This window comes from Pelmatolapia mariae, linkage group LG13, assembly GCF_036321145.2.
Source record: "Pelmatolapia mariae isolate MD_Pm_ZW linkage group LG13, Pm_UMD_F_2, whole genome shotgun sequence".
NCBI lineage: Eukaryota > Metazoa > Chordata > Actinopteri > Cichliformes > Cichlidae > Pelmatolapia > Pelmatolapia mariae.
The window spans coordinates 17005485-17027700 of NC_086238.1; the positions used below are offsets into that span (position 1 = coordinate 17005485).

General features: G+C 43.3%; 1 protein-coding gene across 1 annotated transcript in view; it reads right to left on the minus strand.

The window, feature by feature from the left end:
* The window catches only part of lyst (lysosomal trafficking regulator), a 66173-nt gene that overhangs the window by 5749 nt on the left and 38208 nt on the right, over positions 1–22216 (minus strand). Inside the window, exons 9-44 of the mRNA XM_063492258.1 lie at positions 21216–21372; positions 19264–19475; positions 19077–19143; positions 18451–18560; positions 17311–17680; positions 17064–17220; positions 16778–16951; positions 16535–16686; positions 15649–15839; positions 14749–14994; positions 13936–14109; positions 12923–13072; positions 11865–12002; positions 11586–11784; positions 11367–11495; positions 9934–10558; positions 9203–9383; positions 8027–8196; positions 7645–7875; positions 7290–7456; positions 6344–6496; positions 5546–5737; positions 5229–5440; positions 4901–5110; positions 4445–4621; positions 4157–4233; positions 3849–4037; positions 3508–3653; positions 3314–3410; positions 3163–3224; positions 2933–2988; positions 2669–2821; positions 1213–1457; positions 877–943; positions 633–789; positions 10–150 (exon numbers count right to left, since the gene is read on the minus strand). Of these exons, the coding sequence (XP_063348328.1) occupies positions 10–150; positions 633–789; positions 877–943; positions 1213–1457; positions 2669–2821; positions 2933–2988; positions 3163–3224; positions 3314–3410; positions 3508–3653; positions 3849–4037; positions 4157–4233; positions 4445–4621; positions 4901–5110; positions 5229–5440; positions 5546–5737; positions 6344–6496; positions 7290–7456; positions 7645–7875; positions 8027–8196; positions 9203–9383; positions 9934–10558; positions 11367–11495; positions 11586–11784; positions 11865–12002; positions 12923–13072; positions 13936–14109; positions 14749–14994; positions 15649–15839; positions 16535–16686; positions 16778–16951; positions 17064–17220; positions 17311–17680; positions 18451–18560; positions 19077–19143; positions 19264–19475; positions 21216–21372 (6334 nt within the window). The remainder of the gene's footprint in view (positions 1–9; positions 151–632; positions 790–876; positions 944–1212; positions 1458–2668; positions 2822–2932; positions 2989–3162; positions 3225–3313; positions 3411–3507; positions 3654–3848; positions 4038–4156; positions 4234–4444; positions 4622–4900; positions 5111–5228; positions 5441–5545; positions 5738–6343; positions 6497–7289; positions 7457–7644; positions 7876–8026; positions 8197–9202; positions 9384–9933; positions 10559–11366; positions 11496–11585; positions 11785–11864; positions 12003–12922; positions 13073–13935; positions 14110–14748; positions 14995–15648; positions 15840–16534; positions 16687–16777; positions 16952–17063; positions 17221–17310; positions 17681–18450; positions 18561–19076; positions 19144–19263; positions 19476–21215; positions 21373–22216) is intronic.

Sequence of the window (22216 nt, forward strand, 5' to 3'; positions counted from 1 at the left end):
ACTAATTACCTTCTCTGTTAACCAGGAATTCTGGGAGGTAGAAAAACTCTGGGATGAGCTCTTTGACGTCAGTCATGGACTCGTAGGAGGACAGACGCCACGTAGTGTTCATGGAGTGAAACGTCCGGTCCGGGATATCAAAGCTCTGGTCTGATTAAGGCCGGAGACAGTCTAATTACAGATTCCACTCACTGATTGAAAACATCTCCTTTCATGACCTTAAACACCACGCTCGCTGAATACATTTACAAATCACATAAAAAGATGCCTCGGGGGATCAGATGAATGCAAAATAAATTAACACCAAAGAAAGAGAAAGAAGCGAGGAAGGGGAAGGGTGAGGAGCTGATCAGAGAAGAGTGTAAAGATGAAGCAGGCTTTCATGAAGCAATAACACAGATAGTGCAATCTTATGTTAGATCTGAGAGCACCGTGCCAGATTCAGGCTTCAGATTAAAACAAAAAACATACTGTTTGGTCAGTATAAGTATAGCATCATTCATTTATTAGAGGTCCAAAACAATTAACCATCCCCACACCCTCAAAAACAGCTGGATTCAACATTTATGTGGTTAGTCTGAGCTTAGGATTTTCTTCTTGTATTCTGAAGGAGGCTTAATGTTGCGACTTACCCTGATAGGCGAGAAACATCTTTGTGAAAGGAGGCATTCGAACCAGGAAGTGCAGCACAGTGCCGCTGTTGGAGTAGTGTGAGCCGTAGTGGTAAGGCTGGACGGGAGGCATGGGGTCGTCCTCACGGATGCCCTTCTTGTACTCCTCCTCCAGGTACTGCACGAGGAACACGTCAGTGTGTTTTATTTATGGAATATGCAAAATGCTCGACTAGCACGTGCTGAAACAGACACGAGGACTTACCCTGTAATTATCCACGTAGCGATCCTCTTTCTCTTTGGACTGGACGGCGATGGGTTTGCTCAAGTTCCTGCGTTAAAATACGAAAGCAAACAATTATTGAGTGATGACATCATCAGCGACAGAAGCGATGACTTCAAAGAGACGCCATTTGCCTTCCAGTTTTTCTCAAAAAATATAACAACAGTTCAATGTTTGTCTGGATTCATAATACTTTAACAGAAAAGCTTTAAACAGGAGGCACACATTAAGCTTATAGACGAGCTCTGCACTTATAAAACTTAAATTAGCTTTTGTGTCAATGTCAACTCAGGAAAAGATTCGTCATCCAGCACGGACCTGTAGATGTTTGGGTCCTGCAGGTCGAGAGTCTCGTTGGTGTAATCTCGCAGGATAAAGGGGAACACCGGGTACTGCATGAGGTCGTTGAAGGAGCGGCCGGCGTGCTTGTTGAGATGCGTGAGGTACTCAAAGTTGGAGATCTGACCCGAGCCCCAAAGCTGCGTGAGCGCCGTGATGTTTCCGTGCTCCAGCAGGTTGGGAAGATCGGAGGTCAGTATGTTGTGGTAGACGTCATCTCGGAACTGAGGCCAGAGCAGAGACACCATGAGGTAGTTTAGAGACTTGACTACAACATGGTGCTAACTTGCAAATGTAACATGAAAGATGAACTTTAATTTAAAAAAATTTAATGGCTAATCCACATAAAACAATTAAATTACTCTTTAGTTTTAGTTTCATTCATTCTAAAGCTTCTCCAGCAAACCGAGCCTCAGATTCTGCAACCACTATGATAGAACATAATGATCTTTACAATTAAAAAGATTAATTTGACTATTAAGAAGCTTATTTTAAATGTAAACGAAATATATTTATTTTTTAAAATGTACTGATATCAGCCATCAATAATTATTAGCCATATAATAAGGTTTAGTTGAACATGAATGCTTCAAACCATTAGTGGCTCTGTGAGGCTTACATTATCGTAATGATATTGAATTAAGATGATCTCCTGATTATAATCCCGATCCACCGACATCACATTAGGTCAAGCATGCAAACACTTACACTTTAAAAATTCCATATCCTTCTGAACTTGAAATAAATACAAAGGAGAAATGGAAAACTTTTCTTCCTTCCTTATTCAGAGAAAGGTTTTCAGAAGTCTGCAAACAATTGGAAGACAACACATTATCTGTTTGGCTTTGGTGCGCTCAGTAGGTCTGCACGCCCTTTGATTTTTCTGAATTAAAAGCATGAGCAATAAGCCATCTGTCTGACCATATTGTAACTTTCAGTGTATCACTTTAAGGCACTGCAAAATAACGATATATTTTCACAGCAGAGTGCGATGGTACTGAATCTTATTATCATGGCTTATTGTCAAGATCGATTTCTCGCACGGAGCACTACAGAGCCAGAGGTTTCAAGAGCAGAATACCAAAAAGGCAATTCAACAATTAACTCCTACAGCATTTATTTTTTCTTCTTCTGAAACTGTGTGATTTTGTCCAATCTTTCTCTTTGACCATCACTATGCTTCTTTGTTTTATCATTTTTAATCACAGTCCATCCTGTGTGGTTACATTTTTATACTCAGAGGAAACACAGACTGGAATATTTCCTCCTGTAACCTGCTGGGTAGTCTAGTCCAGTCAGTGCTCTGCAATACTTATGTTAAACAGCTAAAGTAAACAACTTACAAAATCTACTGTTTGTTAATCATGAGCATTAACCAAACCTTCCACAAACGATCCGGTGTCTTTTATTTAAAAGCCCCTCTGACTCCACTCACCTTAGAGTTGTCAAAGGCCAACAGCAGCGTCCTGCCGTTGGTGAGGAATATCTCCACAGCGTTGTCTCTTAGCTGCCACCATCGCTTGTGCACCTCCTTGATCTCCTCGTACGTCCAGGAGAAAGAAGGTGCCTCGGTCTCCCCGTGCAGGCTCTGCTCAGACACACAAACGTGTTCGGTGTTGAGTAGCCAGGCGGAAATTATTGCATAAATTATTGTCATTCCTCTGGCAGGGAACACGCCCGAAAGGTTCTCTGGCTTTACCTGGTTGTCATGAGCGTCAGCAGCGTTGTCCTCCACAAAGTACATCCCACACTTTCCTGTGAGACAACACAGGGTGAGAGTGAGATTTGGTGTACTGAACGCAAGACAAACAAACGCTTCCTTTACTGGATAAATAGCAAATGCTTGTGTGTGATGGAGGAGCAATACTCCGCGGTGCCTCAGAGAGAGCAGATTATGGAGCTCCGTGTAAACAGTGGCCGGTGTCTTACCCAGAAGTAGCTCCCCTGCTGTTTCTCTGGAAGGGGCAACGCTGATGCAACGTCTGGTGAACCTAAGGACAAAAGAATGACGTTTTTCTTACAACCTGACATGACATGTTCACTTAAAGGGTTACAGGAAGAAAGAAGCAGGATGTCATACCTGATGGATTCACTGGTGGCTTTGTCTTTAACAGTGGAGGAGAAGGAGGAGTGAGTCTTATCCTCAAACAGGAAGGACAGCGGTGGCATCACAGTTTCTATTAAAAAAAAAGAAAAAAAAAAGAAAGTAATATGAGATTTTAGAGACACCAGTGCGACACAAAATTTTGCCAAAGAGCGTTTTTTTTCCCCCACCTTCAGGCTTGCGTCTGTCTTTGAGCAGGTATTTGTTGGGGATGGTGAGGTAGCATCTCTGTAGCCGCCGTCGCTCACGGTTCGGCCCTTCGGTGGGGTCCAGCTGCCAGGAAGTTGGGTAGGATGTGGGATCGTACCAAACCGCACTAGAGGGAAAAAGAAAGAAAGAAAAAGAAACTAAAACAGCACACTCAAAAACTTACATCAGTACAAAAGAAAGTTTTGCAGGTCTGAAAGGGATGTATTTGATTTGTTTTATTCGCACTTCAACCAAAACCAACAAACAAGCAGCCACAGCGAGGATGACACGAGCAATAATGTAGATCATGAACAACTAATACCGGTCGTGTGTGAGCTGCTGCACCAGCTCCTGCCAGTGGCGGCTGGCACTCAGGTCGGTCTTGTAGAGGCCCCTGATGTGCTGGATGACTTTCTTTCTCTCCATGCCTTGCCGGAGGGACACAGTCTGAGTGATATCGGCTGCAATCTTGGATATATCCTTTGACTTTCCATCCAGTCTCTGGATAAGACTGCAGAGGAAAAAATAAAAAGAGTGAGCGAACGAAATAAAACAAACTAACATATGATTCTTTCTGTTTACAATAGAACTGTTAACAATAGAAAAAAGAAAGAAAAGAATTATACTCACTTCCTCTGAGCGTTTGCCATTTTCTTTTCCCATGCCACTTTACTTGTTTTCTCTTCTGCTTCATACTTGAATTTTTCCTGTTGCAGGTAAACAAATTTATCTGAATAATAAGAAAACCTGACAGGCTGTGCTTAGCATTTATCAAAGACAGACTTTCTGCTTGCACTAAAGTTAATATATTTCATACAGCTGAAGGGAACAGGTGAATTAGGTCAGACTAAAACAGCCTGGAAGCTGCTGCCCTTTCCTTTAACAATGACTCTTTGACAATGACCGTGTAGGACGTACCTCTTTTATGGCCTTGAGCAAGTCTTGTTTGTGCGGCGTGTTGGGTGGGATGCAGCGATGACCGCAAAGCTTGAGAGAGGTCATGAATACACCCACGGCGCTCTGCTCTTCTTTGGTGAGGTTATCCTTGTGATCGTGCAGCATCTCGTACAGGTACAACGACAACTTTGGTCCGTGCTGAGAGCGGGCGAGAGAAAAGAAAGTGCAGATTTTAGTTTATTTGTGTCTGAAGTAAGTCACAGACACTGGCTATTGGAGCGGAGCTTTATCTAGCTTTCAGTAAAGTCTGGCAGTGGGATGAACAGGGAAAGACACCAATTTTTGAACTTTTAAAGCTAAAGAGGGTTTTTTTCTGTACCTAATCTGCAATTTCTCTCATTATATAGATTAAAATGAACAGAAATATCTCACTTTAGTGTCTAATTCATGGGAGTTAACATGAGAAATCACATTCACCTCTAGTCCAGGGCTGAGACTCTCCTTGAGGATATCCAAATGTTTGGGATCAAACACAAACTGAAGTGCCTCCTTCCTGTCTGATAGAGGAAGTGCAGGGCTGAGTGTGTGCACCAGCAAACGGCCAATTTGGACCCGAAAAGTGTCCCGACAGGACCACAGGATCCTTCGCCACTGCTGATGCGGGGCTCCACCACGACCTGTGCTCCCCTACGGATACACAGTAGCAACACTAGGTTAGCCATCAAACGCTACAAGGCTCAGAGTAGAGGTTTACAAATAAGAGCTTCTAAAGCATGAAAAAGCTTCGACTGGACTGCTGTCGTACCAGGCTGACTTTGATCCCGTCCATCATGAGCTGGAGGATGTCCTTCTGGAAGCTCTTCTTGCTCGCAGGAGGCAGAGTGAAGGGAGTTGGAGAGTGCGGGACAGAAGCGGAGCCACCATCTTCGTGCGGTTGATCAGCTGGATCTGGTGTGAAAAGCTGTTGGTCTGTGCACTCTGGGATATTCAGCAGATCAAATAAATCTTGACTCACATCTGAAATAAGGAAAACAAACAAACAAAAAAACAGAAGCAGGATTAGCGTGCAGTGTTCATAAAGGATTTAGACCAGATCATTCAAAGAAACACCAGGCTGTGTACCGTGGTAAATGAGTCTGTTGACGGCAAGAACCACAAGCCTCTGCAGCCGCTGGACAAACTCGGTCTCACTGGCACGGATGGGGTTTTCCTGGCTCATCCTCCTCTGCATCATTTGGTTGAGCTCGTCGCTGGCTACAGAGCGCATTCGCATCAGCAGAGAGTCGGTCTGGGCCAGAGAGAACCGGCGCCGACCTACAAGAACAATTTTGATAAGTGCTCGAATGTGGTTATAAAATTGGTAGTCTGGGATAATTAGCCAGTTTTCAGAAAGGAAAAGAGAAAATTATTAGGATTCACTAATCAAATAGTCATATGTGCTGGAATGCTTAACACTGACGTAGTTAAGCATTTGATCTCTCACACACTCACACACGCACACAAAGGAGGCACCAGTAACACACTGGGGTACTGGGCAAATTAACCCCCAAGGTGAGGTCCTGGGGACAGGGTGAGTTCACTGCATGAGAGGGAAACATGCCCCTTGACAGGGAGGATGTTCTCCGCTGTGGACCGCAGTCCCAGCTACCTGCATCACAGTGGAGCATGTAGGATGGAGCTCCAGTGGGGGAAGGGAGGGGGGAGTCCTGGGACAGGAAGCTGAATGGAGGGGACAAGGGGATCTGGCCATAGGAGCAGTAGTGCTGTCTGGGGATGCGGGGGATAATGGAGTCTTTGATGGCAATGGAACCTTCAGATCGGGATGAGGAGACAATCAATAAACAGACACATTTCTACCTCCAGCAGCACAGAAGCAGACTGCAGCTTTCTACAGTGCCAGAGCCAGTTTGAGACACTCACCGGCGATGCTCTTGCGTTTCTGATAGATGGCGTGATGCGGAGAGCTTGGAGCGTTAACAGAAGTGCTCAGTTTCTGAGGTTCCTGGTTGGCGGTCGTTTTTATGAACTCAATCGCCGACTGAAGGACACGGAACTGCAAAGCCACAGCCATCTCTGGGAAAAGAAAGATTTTTGTCATGTTAGAGCCAACCTGCTTCTGATGAGTGACTTGAGAGCTTCGAGGTCACGCTCTTCATACTACAGTCAACTGAGTCAGTCTGTCAACTGACAGGTTAGTCAATTTTACAATTAATTACTGCTCTTTGATACTGAAAACACTAAAATTAATGGCAACAGGACTTGCAAACAGAGCAGCACAGGTAGCCTCATGCAGCATTTAACGGTGTTGATAACACTAGTGATGAACACACACGCCTCACTAACAAGGACACAGTCATTAAGTTGAAATAAGCAAACTGCAAAGTGCTGTACAATTAAGACTTGGAATAATTAAGAGAAGTTGAGAACAACAATACAAAAAGTTTTTTTGCACAGAGCCCCATAATGGCAATAATAATCTGAACATTTGAATTTAACATCTGAAATGAAAAACAACCAAAAATAAAAAGATACACACTCATAATGCCATTCTAATGCTTCTGTGATCACAGAATGATAATATTAGATCAGAAATATAGCGAGGAAATAAGTGCTAATGGGGAAGAGGAGGGAGAGATATTTTTCAGAGAGCAAATAAAGGGAAAAATGAGAGAAAACCATTTGGTGGGAAGATGAAAATGGGAGATATTTCTCAAATGAGTTTCCACTCTGCAGATGGAGATAATGAAGTGACAGCCCTATTTGTTTCTGTAGCCAAGCTTGACAGCTTGATATCATCCACGATTGCAGAGCATGGGAGGTGACAAGACCGATGTGTTTTGCATGTGTATCGAAATCTGGTTCTCACCTTGTGTGCGACGCATCTTGCTGGTCTGCATGAAACCCAGTAAGGTAATGAGGTCTTCGATGATGCGGAAGTACTGGGACCCAGAGGAGCTGCAGGAGTGAATAGTCACAGCTACAAGCATCTGCTGGATGTCACACACCAGGAGTTTGTAGTCATTCAGGGGAATACTACAGAGGAAGGACAAGGAAAACAAGAAAATATGAAGCACAGGAAGTCAGTCTACCACTCACATGTGCCAGATCAACCAACAATAAGAGGATTAATGATTTAATTCTTGGCTCAAAGGTTCAAGACAAACACGCTATGAACCCGTGGAGGTGTCTGAATGAATCATTCCCTGTTCTGGCAGTCGTACCCATTCTCCATGCCATTGAGGGTAGACAGGGTGTTAAAGAGCACGTAGAGCAGTCCGTGGTCTAGCAGGATGTCTGCCAGCTTGGGGCAGGCGTTGATGAGCTGCAGGAGCATACACAGGATGTTGTGCACCAAAGAGTTCTCATACAGAGAGTTCTCAATAAGACCCAACACAGGGATGATACAGCGCTTTCTGAAGGGTGAGAGATTTTCCATTTCCTCCAGGTCCAGACTAAAGAGAAACACAAGAAAGAACAATGTGGCACAACATGAAGAATATGTTTGCATCAAACATTATTCATACTGCAGACAATTCTATACATATTAATGTACAATCATGCGCCTGTGGTGCAGTGGATGTTATGTATTGTCCCTGGACTCACTCTTCCTCCAGGCCCACCGGCCGTCCAAACAGCATCTCCAAGAAGCATTCAAGGAGCCCCTGGCTGCCTTGGTGGATGTATAGTTGGTTGGCCAGCAGTGAGAAGCCGTGATTCTTCAGAAACTTCTCCTTCTGCTCCTTAAGAGCTCTGGTGAAATAGGCGTCCAGCAGCTGGGAGGGAGGAGCAGAATAAATTACGCCTGTCAGTACAGAGGAGTACAGTGCCAGTGTTATCCCTCAGCCTCATAGAGGCATCCGTGGTATCAATTTGAAAGTCCTACATCGCCTTGTTCTCGAGTTATCATGTTCATAAAGTTGGCTGACGACAATACCCGTTCAGCCTTTGGTGGCTGAGAGGTTGATTGCAAAAACTAATGTGCCCTATGACCCCTGTCAGTTATGAAGGTGCGTACTTAACTCTAGACATCAAGTGTGTACTTTTATCTATTATGTGCACTTCTGTATGTAGATACTTAAATACTAAGCAGTGTTCTGAGTCCATGCCAGCTAGTCAAAGCTCTGTTAGCAATTACGACAACCCTCCTGTTTGTTTTATTAACAGCTGTTGCACCCTTTCACCTCTGACAATTGGGTTGCAGCACTGCCCCTATGATCCACAGGAACCACATGCGTGTCGGCATTTAGGAGGGATATGCACAAAAAATTTCGGATTAATTGTTGGAAAATATAGTGGGCTGAATGCAAGGTTTTTCAAAGAGCCACTATTTACAAGTTAATTATGATTAACAAAAGAAAATGTGTAGTGAAGTTTCAGTGCACAGACCTTTTAGCTGCAATAACCACCTAGTTTATAAAATTCTTGAAAAAATACACAAAAGTAAAACAAAAGGCTATTCAGTGACAAAAAACATTTGTGATTTGGAGTTTTTGTGGGATTTGTAAGCATTAAGGAAAAAAGTAGTGTTCAGTCTGTCCAAGCTGTACCCAGCTTTCTAAAAGCTCAGTGTGAGGTATCTAGGGGAAAAAAGTGCTTGCTGCAAAGCATAAAATACAAAACTAATGTGTAAATACAGCTTGTTGGAATGGCAATGAGCTCACACATCCTACAGTCCATAACAGTATTTTGCAGAAGATACTGGGATGAAAATGAACTCCTGGTGCAGAATCAGACCCCCTCAGCTTTACAGTACGTCAGACTCTCTAAGGAGAAACCAACCTTCATGACTCCTTGCTGGATGAGCGGTGATGAGTGATTGACCAGGACGATGAGGGCCTCTGGCTGGATGAGTTTGTCCATCACCTCCTCAAGCATGAGGTCAGGCAACAGCAGCAAGACGCCCCTCAGAAGATCATAGAGCCCACAGCAGATCAGCACCAGGCAATCCTCTGTGCTGGACCTAAGAAACACACCAAGACGAATGTTACTGCACATGAACGGCTACACCAACCAAATAACACTAAGAAAGTCAAGTACAGACAGAGTGTTGAATTTAATATATGTTACATCCATAAACCAAAATTAGCATCATAGTAGCATTTCAGCATTGCTCGCAACCCACGCTGTGCCTGCACTGATACTCAGTGACAGAAAAATCACAAAGAACCTTCAATTAAAAAAACAAAACAAAATATAAGCTTAAGTTAGCAGCTGACAAGGAGGAATAAGCTGAATCTATCACGGAAGTACAAATCATTGTCATAGTTGGCTGGGGATTATTACTCTGAGCAAATGCTTTATGAAGATTATGCAAATCCCGACTCTGGTCATTATCAGATGTGAGACGTTTCTGGTGATACATTCAGAGCTAAACCCACGTGCACGTGGATTTAGATAAACTGTTGCTCACTGCAGCTTGGCCACAGTTTGTTATGGGCTGCATAAACATAATTACTTATGATAATGAGCACTTAAAACATCAAGCTGCCATGCTAAAGAGAACTACATACCTGTCATTGGACTCAGTCTTGCTGTGAGCCCTCTCATAGCCAGGAGAGTAGGTGTAACTTTCCCAGTCTTCAGGCATGGAGCTCCGGTCAGCAGCTGTGGGCCACCGGCTGATTGTCAGCGAGCCATTTGTAGCTGGGAAGGCCAGACCCAGACTGGCAAGATTGCTGTGGCTCCTCTGGAAGGACGGGATGCCTTTCAGGCTGTCAGGGCGGCGTGGCGCCTCGTCCATGACCCACTCGAACCTGTCCTCGGACTCTGCCACCCCAACGCTCCCGTCTGCCAGGCTGTCGACCTCTGCTGCCTCATCCCGCTCCTCCTCCACACTGATGGATGGTGTGCGCGGGGCCGCTCCCTCGCCTGCGTCTTTGTCCTCACATATCGTCTTGGCAGACTCACAGCTGCTGAGGAGCTGCTCATCACCTCCGCCCTTCTTGAGCGTCTCTGTGCTCCCGAGAGCCTGATGAGTGGCGAGGGACGCCCCGTCACCTTCGGCTGCCTCGGTTGAGCTACTGCGTCCAAGCCGAGGCGTCAGCAGAGGCGAGGAGTACGGAGACGGCCCCAGACTAGGGGCACGTAATGACTGATCATCACCTCCATGATCAAGGGAAGAAGCATGGAGATGGCCTGGAAAACACAAGAGACTCATTGAGTATTTGCAAATGCTTCAGTTAAAGGCTGCAGAGCACCTTATTTGTATGCACGCATAGTGTACAACACTTAAAGTGCAAATACAAATACTCAGAGACCAGCGGGCTGCGGCGAACAACATAATGCAACCTTGTTTAAACAGGATTAGGAAATTAAATCTATCCCCGTACAGCTGAGTTGATCACAAAGTATTGTAGGAATTACTCATGTCTTTGCTAAAGTTATCAAAGTGTTTAACTAAAATAAAATATTAATCAAAAAGAAACACCGTGAGGGCAAAATGGGGCTCTTAAAGTAAAACCAGGAATAATAAATGCTCAGTCAAAAGATGTAAAATGATATGGTAATTAGATATGTTGTATTTATACCACAAAGTATAACAAAGAGAGGCTCTAATAGACTTACATCAAGCTGCGGTTATTTCAAGTCTTTTAAAAAGCTAAAAGCAGAGGAGGATGGGAGGGAGAGTTATAATGACCTAATGCTCATGCATCAGCTTTTTCCCACAAGTAATGATGTTTACATTAAGTTCTTAAAATAAAACTTTTGAGACCAATTCATCACAGAGTGAGGGGGAAAAAACCACAACATAATCAGGCTGATACAGCACTAAACATGTTAAACAAATTTTCTTTGTTAGAGGCACATACTCTCATAAAAGCACTGCTGAGCTTTCGATTTATAATATCATTCAAAGCAACAACCTGAGGTCTGTATTTAATTATCTGCTGTGTTAGGGTACTGGGAGTGCATTAAGGCTGGTGTTTAGTTGGAGCAGCTGTACCGTCATGAGGAGCATCAGCGAAAGCAGTCGGGGAGAGCGACACCACAGAGCTGCTGGCAGACTTTCCTCCGCTGTTGGAGTGTCTTAGGTACATAATGGACTGCACCTTCTCCTGGTACAGCTTCCCATCTGACAGAGAAACATCAAAGGAACACGGCACATTAGATTAATGGATCTTTGATATGGAGGCGCTGCGCTCAGCTGCAACCGTTTCCTCACCTATATGCAGTGAGAAGTAGAAGGTGGATGGAGTGTGGCAGACGTAGGTGTTGGTAGGTGGGTGCACAGCCATCAGGAAGTTATAGATCAGTTTTAGCAGATCCATGTCTGGAGGAGACCCGAGTACTTCCTGGATGATTTTGATAAATGACAAAGACACCTCCTGCGGGATCGCTGTGAGATGCTCATCCCGATGTTCCTTAAAACAAACACGATATTTAAAATAAAAAGGAAGGAAGAGGGAAGGGAATGTGAAGCAGCTCTGTGGCAGCGACCTACCTGTAATACCTGACAGGTGAGCAGGAAGCGATGCACTACTTCAGCCTTGAGGAACTGACGGATGTTAAAGACCTGATGAGGGTGGTGAACCCTGATGAGGATCTCTAAAGCAGCGAGCAGCGTCTCCCACACTCCGCACTGACACAAACAGTAAATGGCACCATATGACGGCTGAGACAGTAAAACACTTCTGGAAAGAATCATCACGGACTCTTTGATTTTAAAAAATGTCGTCCGCAGCACAAAAACTGCAGGAATAACCACTAACTGATGCTTCCTCCCAAAACATTTGATTCACCAGAAGATAAAACCTTAAAATGCTTCAGAGGCCGCGGGGATTTTGTGGGAAAACTAAAATCAGTGACTATGGCCACTAGAGTTAATGTATGAATTTCTAAGAAGCTCATCATTTAGCTGATAATGTTTTAAGCTTTCTGCCCCTCATCAGGAGTGGATATTAATAAATGAACAGACCCTGAGAAAACCAGAATGCTGAGATTCACAAAAGTCATTCAGAAAAAAAAACAACTTTCCTTCTTTTCTTTACAACTGTACCTTCAGGTGTGATGAGAAAATGAATGATCAGATCTTGAACAAACTGCATTAGAAATGCAGCTCATTTGAAGTATCCTCACAGTAATGAATGTGTGATTGCTCATCTTCGCCTGCTTAGTTTGTCATGTTTTGTCTGCCTTTGTTAGACACAATGTCCTTCAAAAATCATATATTATTTATTTATGCTCTACTTATTTCTGAACCACTGAGGGGAGTGGAGATGATGAGTTGTTATTAAGGAGGAGAGAGGCTTTCTGGATATTTACATTACAGATATCCTTGCACGAAGGGCGATGAACGATGAACTTTAACTTGATGTAATGTTACAGTTTCTTTTTGATGTAAATGCTAAATGATAAAAATTGTTCTTAAGAAAATATATATACATATATATGTGTGCAAATACAAGGATGTTGCTTTTGGACGTGATGGACCTGACCAAAACGATGTAATTGAATTAGACGGTGTGCCATAGTTACATTCAATTGTAATGCAGTCTTTACCTCTGCCTTGGCCCAGATCTTCCAATCCAACAGAATGTCTGAGAGAAGCCTTAAATCCTGTACCACGGCCACCGACTCCGCGTCCAAACGGAACTGACCGTCTTCTCCGAGGATGAGGATGGGTCCACTGCAACACCCATCGAGTAAAGTCTAGGAAGAAAAAATGTGGCTGTCAGAAACGCAACGACTTCTGTAGAGTTTCTGTGATAATAACTCACAGGGCGCCGTTCACTCTCATCAGAAACACACCTCAACATATTGATAATCTCTAGTTCTGAATCTCAAGCAGGAAGAAAATCAATACATTCTCCACGAAATTTTTGGAGTGCTTATCACTCAGTCAACTCAGTCAAAACTAATTCCATTTACTCCACGAGCAGCCCTGTCTGTATCGATCAAAGAATATCATTTGTGACCAGATTCACTGCAGTGGTCATAAATCTTGCAGTCCTTTATGTCTCTGGTACATTGTGTTACTAGAAGACAGAAGCTTGCAGCCTTGCACTCAGTTAAAACATTGAGATGCAGGTTAACAATGTAACTACCCCAGTTTAAGAAAGGTACCAGAATTAGATTTCTTTTACAGCATGAAGTGAAAAGTACAAATGGAAACTATCAACAACTGCAGCACAGCGTGTTCCTTTTATATAGGAATGATTATGGGCATTTAATGCCACTAATCAGTGCAGTTCTATGCTATACAAAATACAGGATGTGAAAGCCTAAAGTGACAAATGCAATCAGAGTTGCTGTGTTACTCTGCAGGAGCTCAGTGTTTCATCAAGTCAGACACAATCCATTTCAGCCAGAGCCATCACACAGCTCAATTACAGACACAGCCAGAGGGTCAAGTAACAGCAGGGTCACCAACACCGGCTCAGAGAGGCACCAGTGTGTCGGTCCGGATCAGATTCATGGCCCCCCAAAAAATAAAATAAATGGAGGATATATTTTACTGCGCAGATCAGCTGAGGCTGCAGGGACAGACGACAAGGGTTCAAGGTGTGACTCACTTTCAACATGTGATATCCTACAATGCATTTGGGCTTGATGAGGACCTGATGGATCATGGAGTAACCATGGTAACAGTCCATTTCGTGGATGCGGTGTTGGTTAAATTTGGACAGCGACAGCAGCACTTGCAGGGCCAGAGCCTGGGTCTTCTCACAGTCACTGAGCTCCACTGTCTGGACACAACGGTGCCAGAGGAGGCGAGCAGGGAAGGGGGAAAAAACAAAACAGAGTGAACATGAGGGCCTGCTGTGGCCACTGAGATCTCACAGAAGCACAAAATAATGTCAAATGCTTTCTTTATGAATGAAACTGAACTAATGGGCACCTCATCAGTTGGTCTGGAATATAATTAATCAAATACAAAAATTCTTCAAAGTCATTCAAGAGCCTTCTTTTTCCTACATACTGCAATCAAATTGCATACATATTATATAGGCTTTGCCCTTCACATTTAACCCTTTACTTATTTTGGGTCTCTTTAAATAATCATAACTCTGTTACAGTTTGTGTCAGAAAGAAACCCCAACTGGTTTCGGAAAGAGAAGATGAGCTTTATGGAGATATTTGGTGTATAACGGTAGCACAAAGCATTCACGAGATACTGCTGTGTGCACACAGACAGAAAAATCAGGTCCTAGATTTTACCATATGTGCCTCACATTACTGTAACTCCTCAGCTATTTTGGGCTAGAGAGAAAATTCAAATGGTTCTTGAAAGCTGAGAATTATGAAGCAATTTTAAAGCCAAAATTACAAAATAAGTCCAGGCAGCCTGTATGACACTTGGGTGAGAAAGGGTTAAATTATCCCACCTGTGCAAAGAGGAAGACAAAAGTTCCAGTTCCTCCGATCTTGTGCAGGACACTCTGCAGGCCGTGGGTTTCAGTGGGGAGCAGAGCTCTGAGAGCACTGGACTCCAGGGAAACACTTTGCACCTCTTTGGAGCTGAAGGGCCGCTGGGTAACCACAGTCTTTGCTTGACCTTTCAGTCTGATTACAGGCTCATAAATTGTGTAGACTCTCGGACTGCTGGGGGCGTACACGACCGCCAGGCTCTCCTGTGCAGAAAACAACGCACACAATTATCCTTTTGGGGAAAAACTAATATCTTGATACTTGTAATGATTTAGGATATTAGATATAAAGTACTTTAAAAAAAAATTAAATAAGGAGCCAAAATGTCCTCAAATAGGGTACAAATGTACACCAGGGCAAGGGTTGTTAGATTTAACAGTAAGTTACAAAAAAATGGCCAAACATCTATTCTTACCATCTTGGCTTTTCTTTTTTTAGCTATTAGCTAAAAATGAGTTATTATCAACAAAGCAATTCCCACTTAATGGGAGAAAAACTATTTTCAGTCTCACTAAAATAACTGCAGCTTAACTATAATAGTTTTTTTTCCCATTTGGGACAAATTACTTCCTACCATGCAGTATCATTAATGACAGCTAATTGGAACAGCACATAACTCATACACCGTGAAATGAAACAATAAATGAGACATAGGGGGGATTTGCCACGCTAACAGAGCACTTGAATCACCCTGCATAAGTAGAGGGGTCGGCGGCGGACGTGCAGGAATTGAGTGAGAGACGAACAAACACGGCAACATTTTTTTTCTGGCTTCATTTCATAATTACACTTTTTGTGACACGGCTGATGTTTTAATGCCTCATGTTAAAAAAAAGAAAAGAAAAAAAGAGACTTACGACCAAAGTTGTTGTGTCTACATCCTTGCTCTTCATTAAAATCTCTCTCACGTGCTCACACTTCAGACCTTCCTGGGTGACAAACTTGGAGAATGTTACACTGGGTTTGCCATACTTGCAGGGCATGATCGAGGTGAGGTCTGGTCCACTGGTGTACAGGTAGAAGGCCTCCTCAGATCCTATTCTAGACCCTGAAAAGAGGCATGCAAACATCTATTATTATTTGACTTAGGAAAAGGGAATATCCTCTCTTTTAAGGAATATCTTGGACATTTGTCTGTCTGTGCAATCCAGAAGCTGTAAAATTGATTTGTGAGAAATCCAAACTAAAGCCTGAATGAACTCAAAGAGTTAATGATTTATATGATTCCACTAATACGCTGCAAATTAATAACACATGAGCTGATGCAATGCAAGACTACCGAAGTGTCCTGGTCAACTTTTTTTTTCTTGATACTTTCAGTCCTGCTTTTCGAAGAAGAACCTGCTACACACAATGAATTCCAACCACAGCGGAGAGGCTAAGCTTGTCTAAACACATCAGTCGGGCTCATAGGTCGAGAGCGCCTAGATGCAAGGCTTTCACAGCCAATTAGAGGTAACCAGAGAAGTATTCAGTAAGCCTCCCGAGAGAATGCTGAGAATCCACAGCACGCCACACATCACACCGAGCGCAGACTTCTACAGCTGCGTACGCTTTTAAAATACAAATGCATCACAAAGCATTTATACAGTTTCTACTGCTTTGTAAAAGTGAAGGTGATAATCAATGTGCCACCAGAGAGCAGCACTGAGGGCAGTTAAACAATTAAATTGGACTGCAGTACGCATGTCTAAGTATGATATTACAGACACTATCTTCACTTCAGTTTAACAGGAGCCCTACCGTTGAAGAGTAGCACAGTGCCCATGTTCCAGCGTGTTCCCATCTCCTCTGAGGATGGCACACAGTGGCCCAACATGCAGAAGGTTTTGTTGCTGTCAGATGATAAACTGGACTTTCTGGGTAGGGTGTAATCCAAAGAAACTTCACACTTCCTACAGAAAATGGCAGTTTGGACTGAATTTTAATTATTTATCAAACCACGCAAGCCAAACGACAGCTTACATTTCGGTCAGTTTTCCTCACCAGATGCCAGACACCCAGACGACCACGCGGCCATGGACGTTCTTCTTTCCCTCCGGCTGCTGGCTGTAAGTGAGGGCAAGGTGTTGCCACTGGCCCCCACTGAACAGGCCCTCACCTGAGTCTGCCTGTGCCAACAGGCCTGCTTTTATGTCATCGTTGGGGTCTATACAAATCCTGAGGAAAAGAAATATATTAGAATACTTAAAGTCCAAGAAAATCTGAATACTTAAGAAACAGCACTCCATTCTTTTGACACTACTTTGAGACTGCACTCCTTGGAGCTCACCTAAAAGTGAGAGAGCCTGTAGAGAAGTCTGCCCACACTTGAAGCATCAGTGCCTTGGAGCCCATGGATAGAATATGAATGAGTCCTTCCTCTAGCAATCTTGTCCCTGCCTGAGATGACGCATGGTGCAACTCAGCTGCAGGAGGGTTACTTTCTTCTGGAAAACAATAAGCAGAGAATGTCAAAAACGATTCGTGTTCATGGGCATCATGCACAAAGGATTCTTAGTGAAGGAGTTCTGCCTCACCCCTGTTTTTGTCCCCGTCCTTTGCTTCCTGCTCGGCCACCCTCAGCCACATAGAGGCACTGAAGCCGCTGGCCATATGGGGCCAGCAGTTCTGTCCAACTAAGGGCAGGTGGAGAGGAGCGATGTGCCAGGGAGAGGTGCGCAGGTGGCTCGGTTGGTACTCAGCTTCTCCCTCCCTACGGCCTGGAGACAGCTTGCTCTTCCAGAGCAAACCAACACTTTTCCCTCCGGCGGCACAGTTCTGTCTGGAGCTGGGAGAAAACCCTCCTGGAGTCGAAGCCCCAAGGTTTATCGGAAAACTCAGAAAGTGTAGAGGTTCGATGTTCATGTTGGCTTCGACAATTTGTAAGATGCCCTTCAGTAAAATCTCCTGGGAGGTAACAAAGTAAATGTGAAATTAGGGGAACTGTTTTAAATTTGATGCAAAAAACACTTAGATCTGGGCTTTTTTGTAACCCTAAACTTAAAGCTATTTTCAGCTGCTCTCTTATTCACAAGGGGTTGCCACAATGGGTAGCTCCACATATTTGATCGCACCGATTTTTACAGCAGGTGTCCTGACACACCCAATAAAGAGATATGTCCCCTTTAAAAAAAACAAAACAAAACAAAATCAAGCCCCCCCCAAAAAAAGCTAATACCTTAAGAAATGTAACTGATTTAACTGTGATCCATAATAAACCTGCAGAATATTGATAAAGAACCAGCAAACAAACCATGAAAAATGCAGCTGAATACAGCTAAGCACAAAGAGTTGTGTGTTATCCTCATAGATGACAAAATTAACTTGCCTTGCAAGTGGTTAAAAATAAATCCTTCCTGTCTGCTCTCATAGACGTCTGAATTCCAATTAAATGCAGACGTGTGTTAATAAGTACTAGTATTACATCTGTTCTGCACACTTTGGTGTTAATTGTATACAGAACGAAGCTACCTAAGGGAGCATTATGTGTTGATACATTTTAAAGCGGCAAGAAGTGAGAAGAGAGGGTGACAGCACGGTGTGTTAAAAATAGATTCTTGTTCCTGCAAAAAAAAATGAGCATGCAGGCACTGAGCACAAGAAGACATCAGTGTCAGGCATCACGAGTGCAAGCAAACAGCACACTGTTGAGTGACTGATAGGAGATGGCTATTTACAGTAGGTGGGGTCTTCTCCAGGAAGAGGCGACTCAATAGAGCCAGCTCCTCAGCTGTGATCCTCTGGCTCACCATGGCAACCAGCAGCTCCACAAGCACAGTCTGGCAATCTGAATGTAGACCAGTGAAGAGGGGATTACATAAAGAGTTATCATCACATTTTGGCAGGCATCAGAATAATTTCTTACCACAGAAAATACAGATGATTTTTCTTAAGATTTCTCAATATTTGTGAATGTAATCTATGTTGTATTTGATGTTTCAGCCATTACAAATTGGCTGACAAAATATCCCAAGGGAAAAAAATCCTCCCCAACACCACAGAGAGTGAACACTTCTCTTGTTTTTCCTTTAGATTTTGGACATCATGATATTATGATGTCAAATAAGATCAACTTAAGTTCCAAAGAAGCCCACCGGGTACAGACTGCCTAAGAACTACTAAAGGTACCTATGATAAAACATGACACTGAGCCCAGGGGACCCAGCTGAAATGTCAGAAGCAGAAAAAATCTCAGGAAAACAGCAAACTGAGAGGGCTCCCCTCCTCCTGAGACGTCACACATGAAAAATATCTGTTTCGATCAAATAAGACAGAAAAAAATAAAGCAGGATGAAGAACAAACCTGTGAACGAGTGGTTTGTTTGACTGAGAATGTTGTGAAAGCCAGACAGGATAGTTTTGACTCCTCCCTGTGAAAACAGGAACAAAGCAGTCAGTCATTTTCTTCAGACCACAGCTGAGTAGTAAAGTAAGACAAATACAGGAGGTGGTTAAGAGTAGCACAAAGAGGAAACTGTGGTTGGCGGGACCTGGTCATAGAGGAGAGCAGCATTGTGGCGATTGGCGTGTACTGCACCGAGCAGGCTGTGAAACACATGACTCAGAACCTCCAGGTCTGGGGAGCCAGAGGCAAGTAGCTGCAACTCCATCGTGCAGATCTCTGGGAACAGGAGCGCGCCTCGCCCGGGCCCGTCTGCCACTGCTACAAACTCATGCAATGCGGCTGGCTCCACCTTCAAACCTAAGAAAGCCAACAGAAGAAGATCAGAGACACAAACAAGAGGCAAGGCAGGCACGCACTGCCTGCCTTGCTAACGCACAGGCACAATATGCCACCCTCTGCTCCTTGAACAGCGCCATGATTCAAAGGCATTCCCTTTCTTGGTTTCTTGGAGGTAGAGCATAAAAATGAATTTGCCTCAGTTCTGTGCGCAGCCGCAGAGCTGCCTCATGTTTTCAAGGAAAGCAGTCCAGCAGGCTCTCACATGGCTCCTAGAAACTCCTTTTAATTAAAGAAGCTTGGTTGTCTTCCTGTGCACCGCTACACACTTTGTTACAATTTACCACTCACACATCCAGTCACATATTGCTTGCAGTAAATATAAACTAAAAGCCACGTACCAACTGTCCTCCCCGTCTGCCTTGATAGCGCATTATGCTGATGCTTGTGTTTGGTCTGTGGTTAAATTTAATTGCAGGAAGTCTACAGTATGCATTTCACGTCACTTTTCGCTACGTTTATGGTTTTTATCCTTTCAATTAATCTCAAACTAATAAACACAAGGAGCTGGAGCAGTGTAAACGCCGCTAAGAGACCAGGAAATGTGAGGAGGCAGCAGCTACAGGAGCCAATTTGGACAAAACGAGAACAGCTTGAGGAGAGAAATTCTGGAATAAACATTTTTATTATTAAATATTTGAAATAATTTTGAATTGCTGTAACGCTAGATTTTAAAAAAAAAATACAGGAAAAGGGATCAAGTTTTAATTGAGTGTGAAAAAAGGAACAGTCATTGGTGCTTGTGCTCAGTTACCTAAGTTGAGCTATGTACCATTGAAAAAGGATTTCAGTGGAAATAAGTGGTTTGATTTTACAGAAACACGAGATAAGGCTAATTGCCAAATAAATAGCACTGCATTGTAAAGTTGAAGTTGGTTTGCTCAATATGACTCAAGGTTAAAGATTCTCTGTTTCTCATGACATAATAGTTTTCCGGGAAGCTAAAATTTCCATCTGATGAAGACTTTAAGTCACAAGATCTAGCTCATGAGGCCAAAAGAATTTAGTTGCCTGCAGTTGTAAAACATAAAACAATGACTTTATTTTGAGGAGATGAAGCAAAAATAGTGTAATTGGGCCGTGTCTTTAACCTGCAAGCGGTGAAACAGAGCTGACACAAGAGGTTAAACACATTTACTGCTGTGTCATATGCATGAATTAAAAACTAGCCACTGTTTATTGCTTCACATCCTCCACAGCACACCAAAGGAGGATGTTGTTTTTTTTTCTTTATTATAGAAGTAACTGTCTGTATGTATGTGCATTTGCACTGAAAAAAGAGCATTCAGTGAATGCACAGAACTCCAGAAAGGACTAATCATTCAGTAAAAGACTGAATAAACAGTTAACAGCGTGAGAAACAAGATTTCCGAAGACTCAAAACAAGCAGGTTTAGAGGTTATAACGGTCACATGACCTCTCAATCCATCGAGGTTAGTCTGTTGTTGTTATAGCCAATAAAAACAAGATGCAGAGACGACAAACATCTGAAGCAAAACTGATTTATAGCGTTCAGAAAATAAACTGAAAAATGAATAGGCAGTGAAAAGTAATAAGACTCATATAAGTGTGAACCTCAGCCTCAGTAACAATATCTGAAGTGGTTTGGTATGTACAACAGCGATGGATCCTTGAGGAGGAGTAAGTGAGAATAAAAGAACGCGTGTGTGTGTGGTAGTGTGGCAGTAAGTGTGGACCTACCCTCTTCCTGCTTGGCCATGTCCTCTGGGTTGCTTTCGCTGTCAGCGTCGTAGCCCTCCTCCTCCCCTGGGGGCTTGCCGCTGCAGCTCTGCACCTCGTCCACCTCCTCAGACAGATCGCCCGCTGGGGCCGCCCCCTCCGCCAACACCTGGAGCTTCTGGCAAGAAGAGAGTGAAAGAGCAAGTGAGGCAGAGGAGGAGGTAGGAAAGAGAAGAAGAAAAAAAACCCCTCATGAATTTCAATCCCATACACTCCAAGTTCAACGGCTGGTTAACTTTCAAGCACTTTGTAAGATAAGATTGCTTTCGTAAGAGCTTACCCAATGCTGCTTTTTTTTTTTTTTTAATTCCTTGATCGAGAGTATTTTTAGGGTAAAATGTAAAAGGCATGACATGGAGTGTCATGCCTGATGCGGCGAATCGACTGCTCTCAAAACGGGGGAAAAAGAAAGTACAAGATTTTTAGTCATAAGACAAATATCAGCTGACCTGCAAGGCGCTCACACAGCCCCAGTTCCTCGACATGAACAGTCATCATATGTGCATGTAGGCAAACACACACACACACACGTAAACTGACAAACTAAACCATTTCCTGGTTCAAAGAGGCTTTTAGCAACACACACCTCTATTCCTTTGAAACTAATATGAGGCTGCTTTTATATTTAATTGTGGGTGAACATTTTAAAAGAATGGTCTAAATCAGTGGACAAACTTTGCGGTGGAAGACTAATCTCAGTGCTTCAAGCACATACTTGTAATGGTTAAGCGAACATCACAGTCTGCCAGTGCTCACTGAGAAAGAACTAAGCTCTTAGGAAATAGGTAAATCTATTATATAAAAAGCCAAATCCTCCTGTGTTGGAACAGGCTTAGTCGGACAGGCATTTTAAGACTTGAAGAAAACACATCTAGGGCTGAGAGACAGGAGACAGCGACTTTCAGTCATTTAAGTGCGGATGGCTTTTTCTCATTTGTGTTTGCCTTATTTACGGAATAAAT